Source organism: Lygodium microphyllum, chromosome 16 (assembly GCF_053477565.2).
Source record: "Lygodium microphyllum isolate KBCC chromosome 16, Lygodium_microphyllum_v1.1.10, whole genome shotgun sequence".
NCBI classification, from domain to species: Eukaryota; Viridiplantae; Streptophyta; class Polypodiopsida; order Schizaeales; family Lygodiaceae; genus Lygodium; species Lygodium microphyllum.
Genome location: NC_141150.1, coordinates 90,770,664 through 90,776,279, shown reverse-complemented (window position 1 = coordinate 90,776,279; position 5,616 = coordinate 90,770,664). Strand labels below are relative to the sequence as shown.

Sequence of the window (5,616 nt, the reverse complement as noted above, 5' to 3'; positions counted from 1 at the left end):
TGGGTTTGTGTCCATTGCTCTTTTTAGATCAAGCACATTTGCCAAATCATATGCTAGCCCTTCTCGTTTACTGATACCAATCTTAGGGATCTACCACAAAGTACAACCCATGGGAAGCTCCCTTGTCCAAAACAATAGAGAAAATGGGCTAGGAGTGAAGGGAGCTCCCTTGTCCAAAATACTATAAAAATGCATAGAGAGTGGAGTAAAGGAAGCCAATCTTAGCTTAGGGCCTCTATGCAAAGGGGGGTATGTTTGCCATCAAATAGTACAGTCCTTTAAAACATAGGCAAGTAGCCATACACCATGTGTGTAACACCCTAATTTGTTTCTTGGATTGATGGTGGGGGTGGTACCACACCCATGCAGTTTAGTGGACTTAAGGTATCCAAGAATGAAAAGGCCATACCAAGTTCACTTTGCTTTCAAGGCTTTTAGAGTTTGATAAGAGCTATTTGGCACCACCTCAATGCCACACACATGAGTACTCATGGCCTTATGTATACTCAAACAAAAGTTAAACCCTGGTTGCTTACCTACTATGAGGAGACATATGTAAATAGAAGAGCCACAGTTTTGTCATGGCTTAATAGTGTAAAGGGCAGGAAAAGTGTATCAATTACTGACTCCTAATCGACAAGATTGTTCATTACAGATAACTAGGCTAAAGACAAATGATGAGGGAGAGTGTTAAAACCATGGTTAAGCAAATGAATACAAAAATTTCCCATTTTTTGTGGGGGTTCCTTCAATCAACTAACAATGAAGAATATTTCGATGCCAAGTAGGATTGCCAAGACAATGGTGAAGCCTTGCATGCTCATGTGGGTAGTTTATGAGCAATGCTTGTGTGAAAAAGAATTTTTGGTGGTAGACACAAAAAACATTTAGCTCAAAATATCATAGGGTTTTTTGAATCATATAACAACAAACTCTGTAAAGTTTTAAAAGGTTTTAAACCTTCTTTGCTTCGCAAGCTCCGAATTGCCTTTGTTGTCTACACTAAGGGTGCAAAATGTGCCTTCATTGTATATAATGACTACATCCACCTCATTTCTTAGAATTAGGGCATGCACAAGTAATTGAACTTACACATGCTACCTTGTTAAGTAGTGGCAACCACACGTAACCAACCAACAGTTGCCATGTTTCATGGACTAGTGATAGTCCATGGAGTACCTCCATTTTTGGAGGTACTCCATGATTGGGCACAATCTCATTGAACACTCTGGAAGTGGGCCTTCTAAGTCCTATAAGTCCACGATATCACAGACACGCTCACCAAAGTGCCTACTAAGCAGACCTGGTCAAGTTGATAAACTTAGGTGTGTCCCAATTTTTGGGGGAACTCCAGCGACTCGCATGGGTCCTTCGAATTATAAATGCAAGCCGTTAGGGAGGTTAAAACATATGGACACAGTTGCATAAACCTCTCCCATGTGGACTTGCAAGGCCGATTGTCCCATCTCCCAAAAAGCACATAATGTGAACTTTGTGAAATGGTTGGTGCATGTCACCATCTTTGAAAAAGGACGCCCCAGGGAGGGCAAAATCCTTGAAAGAGGGTGGCAAAGTTTCTTCTGGATGTGAAAGGGACCTAAAAGCATGTGATAGCGGGGCAGGACGGGCTAATGAGTAAGTGCCTTTTTGCGGGGCCCACACAGATGCGTATTGGACCCACATGTGCTGAGAGGTGTGGGGCCAGATCATTTCTCAGCCAAGTTCGTGGATTCGCTACGTATCAATTATAGCACTTCTAGTTCTCTCTCTCCATACGCCTCTTCTATTATTCTATCACGCTAACTGTCAACAAGCTTTCATGGCGGCAGCATCCATCGTCTCCCCCCCTCGTCTGCTCTGACCTGCATCCCCCCCTCCCCCCCATCCGGCCATGCCTCGGCCCTGCGATGCCTGCCACTCCGGCCCCGCCCTCGCCTTCTGTCGCGCTGATGCCGCCTACCTCTGCCTCTCCTGTGACCTTGACGTCCACGGCGCCAACAAGCTCGCCTCCCGCCACGACCGCGTCTGGATGTGCGAGGTCTGCGAGCTCGCCCCTTCTGCCTTCACCTGCACCGCCGACGCCGCCGTGCTCTGCACCGCCTGTGACGCCGACATCCACTCCGCGAACCCACTCGCCCGCCGCCACCACCGCGTCCCCGTCGTCCCCTTCTTCGACCCCCCAGCGAGCTGCACCTTGGTGCCAGGCACGGCCGGCCGTCGCTGCAGCTCTGCTGTGGTCAAGGAAGAGGAATTGGATGAGAATGATGATGATTTCAATGATGAAAGGTCCGCGGCTGAGGCCGAATCATGGCTTCTGCCTTCGGAAGGAGGCTCTGTGTGCAAGAGCGGTACCGAGGATGTTCTCGGAAGCGAGGTTTTGGACGGTGAGGCCAATATATGTAGCGGCTATCATGAGGAGGGATTGAAATCAGACCTGCAGCACGAGGAGGATCAGAGTGTCCACAGCTTGGAACTCTTCTCGGATGCTGATCCATTATACCTTGAGTTGGAGTATGCACCCGGAATGGGAGGCTCCAGCAGTGCCATGGCCGCAGGGCCACAGACTGTGACAGATAACCTGGTGCCTGAGCATGAGACAGGCATGAAGATGCATGCCACTGGGATACCTGCCGGCATGTATGACGCATTCCAAATGGATATTCCTGTCAAAGGCGGTTTCGATGGATATGCTACTGCAGGTTCTCTAACCCACAGTGTACGTACATAAGCACCATCTTTGTTTGTGCGCATGCCCTGTTTGGAGTCATTTAATGGAGAAATTGAACCTTGTCATTATCCATAGTTGATGGTCATAACAACTTATTGTCAAGCTTGTTTAGGGTTGTTTATCAGATTCAACCTTCTCATCATTCATGGTTGATGGTCATTTCAACTCATTCTCAAGTTTGTTTAGAGTTCGTTATCAAGTAATTATGCATGTGCCTATGGTCACAGCCAGTCATGGGGCTCCCTGTCAAGCCTTCCAACATTGCATTTTACACTGTTTCACACCATCAACCAGGCAGGCTTTCCATCGAGTCTTCTCGATAATCACATCATTCCAAGCTCTTACTACTTTTCCTGACACTTCATATCTCTTCTGCTGCAGATGTCCTCCAGCTCTCTTAATGAATTTGGGGTTGTTCCTGATACCAACCAATGCGAGACTGCCACGCCAGCTACGCCAAGTATGATGTCTATACAATATCAGTGCGGCGTGTCTTTCTCCCAAAGAATCTCCAGTGGGGGCCAAGCTGTGCAGGAGCCATTGATGGCAAGAGAGGCAAGGGTATTAAGGTACAAAGAGAAGAGGAAGAGCAGGAAGTTTGAGAAGACGATCAGGTACGCATCAAGGAAGGCCTATGCTGAGACAAGGCCCAGGATAAAAGGGAGGTTTGCCAAGAGGACAGAGGTTGAAATCGATCAGATGTTCTCATCTGCGGGGGTTGTCCCTTCTTTCTGAGGCTCAACCTTGCATCTGTTGTAATTGTTGCTGTATACTATGCGGCTAGGCTTAATCTGTATCATCCAATCCAATTGTTATAATAGTCTCTCCTCATGTATAATCATCAGTACCTTGGAGTTCTCGGGAGCCTTAAAGATGCTGAGGAGACTTTGCATCGCATGGCACACCCATGTGATTCGTGAATCGTATATAAAGCCTCTGGAAACATTGCTGCATATCCGCACCACCCTCTAGTATGAATACTGTGCATTACGCGTGCCCGGCACCGCCATCCTGTATGGATACTGTGTCGTAAGGGTCCGGCCACACGCGGGCCAAATAAGTCAAAACCGTTCACCACGTTCTTCCAAGTTTTTTTACTTCTTGGTTTTTGACCTTTTTTGGGGGGGTGGGGGGGGGTGGGTTTCGAGGGCATTCACACTCGCTTGCTTTTGTATATGATTTAGTTGCTCTCTCTCTCGCTCCCTCTCTCTCTCATTTATTTTACACGAGACGCCTCAATTTAGTATCAAAGGATAGTTGTTTTGGATGCACAAATAGTCAACCATGCTCAAGGTTCCCTTAGAGAGAAGATCTCCAAGGGATGCACAAATAGTCAACCATGCTCAAAGTTCCCTTAGAGAGAAGATCTCCAACCAAAGATTCAATATCTTTTGAGAGTAGGCAGCGCATTCTAAAGAGTTGTATCAACCAAATGTCATCATTAGGTCTTTCTTAGCATCAATATCACGAGGTGCCACTTGATTATACTAATGAGTAGTGAAATACGATCCAAAAAATAATCTTAGAGTAACCCAACAAGACCATCTAATATGTGTAAAATGAACCAGATATCAAGAAAACCAACCCCCCTAGATCATTGCATTCCTATAATACTCTTGCTAGCATCTTTCCAATAGATCCTTGCATTCCTATAATTCTCTTGCTAGCATCTTTCTAATGTTGTGTAAATTTCGCAGCTATTAGCTACTGTTTTACTTAACATCCATGAGGATGAGTGACTTATAAACTGCATATTGTTGGTCTTGCAAAGATCGTTTCCTATAGAACAACTATTACATTCTAGTGTCCAAGTCATTTTAGGATTCATCAACTTGCTACTAAAACATATTGAAAATGCTAGAATTCAATGTTGTGGTTGAAATGTGGGGTGATGCATCCTAGTCAAGAAAGTTTGAGTATCACCATGGAGTTCAATCAAGTAGACTCGAGCTTGAACTATTGAAAAATGTCCTCTCTCGTAGATAAATGTCACTATCATCCAATTGATGGGACACAGGAAACATGCTAAAGCTCACTACCCTAGATATAGCAAGAGCCCCCTCTAGCCATTAAGCTCTCAACATAGCTCCCATGGCTTCCTACTATGTCGCTCCAACTCTCTTCTTGGTACTTTGCACCGAGTTTGCCTAATGCCATGAGGACTCCATCAAGGAAGGGGCCCGTTAAAACCACCCCATCAAAGCCCCCAATGACAAAGCACAAGGAGGGGATGAAATTCCCTCGCAACATCAACAAGACATCATGGTCCATGCCAAAGGAGACATGGACCCCAACCACTAGTGCAAGCAAGGATAGCTCCTCCATGGAGTAGTCTAAGAAAACGCCAATCCGATTTAATGATGAAGACAATTCCTCGACGAAATCTAGATGTGGTCCTCCAAGGTCACTTTATTTGTTTTGTCTTTTTCCACATTTAACTAGGACTTCATGCAGTCTACCATGCTGGCACATATGGTGAATGGTGACATCAAAGCAATATTATTGCTCAATCTTATTGTTTCGACTCCTAAGAGCTTGTTGCTCACTCGTGGCCCTCACATGGTTTAAAATCACAATGGGTTACTATGACACGAGAAAGGCCCCTCCCAAGGGCGAACAATACAATATCACTTGGTGGTGACCCTTTGGTGTGCGGTGAACCCTGTATGGGTTAGCACCAAGTGAGAGATCCCCATCTCAATGGCGGAGGGCCCTCATATTGCATGGTCGCGACCCTCGTATGTGGTGAGGTTGAAAATTGTGTTCAGGAGGTGAGAAAAGCCTGTAGATTGGAGAGTCAATCAGTGCTAAAAATTGTAACCTCGCCTTCCTTTCCTTTGTCTGTATCCTAGCATACACATGGCAATCAAATTGCAGTTCTTCCCAAT

At 45.7% G+C, this 5,616-nt stretch overlaps 1 protein-coding gene across 1 annotated transcript; it reads left to right on the top strand.

Annotated features, from left to right (window-relative positions):
• The first annotated feature begins 1,821 nt into the window (after positions 1-1,821).
• LOC148023107 (zinc finger protein CONSTANS-LIKE 3-like) lies at positions 1,822-3,681 on the top strand. Its single transcript, XM_087696097.1, has 2 exons — positions 1,822-2,716; positions 3,110-3,681. Exons 1-2 carry the CDS (start codon positions 1,892-1,894, stop codon positions 3,461-3,463), a joined length of 1,179 nt encoding a protein of 392 aa, XP_087552223.1. The 5' UTR covers positions 1,822-1,891; the 3' UTR covers positions 3,464-3,681.
• The last annotated feature ends 1,935 nt before the right edge of the window (positions 3,682-5,616 follow it).

What these genes read in the sequence shown, in the direction of transcription:
- LOC148023107 (XM_087696097.1), top strand. Translation starts at nt 1,892, where the DNA reads ATGCCTCGGCCCTGCGATGCCTGCCACTCCGGCCCCGCCCTCGCCTTC. An exon ending in CAGGTTCTCTAACCCACAGT is followed by an intron (nt 2,717 to 3,109) that starts GTACGTACATAA and finishes CTTCTGCTGCAG; the next exon opens with ATGTCCTCCAGCTCTCTTAA.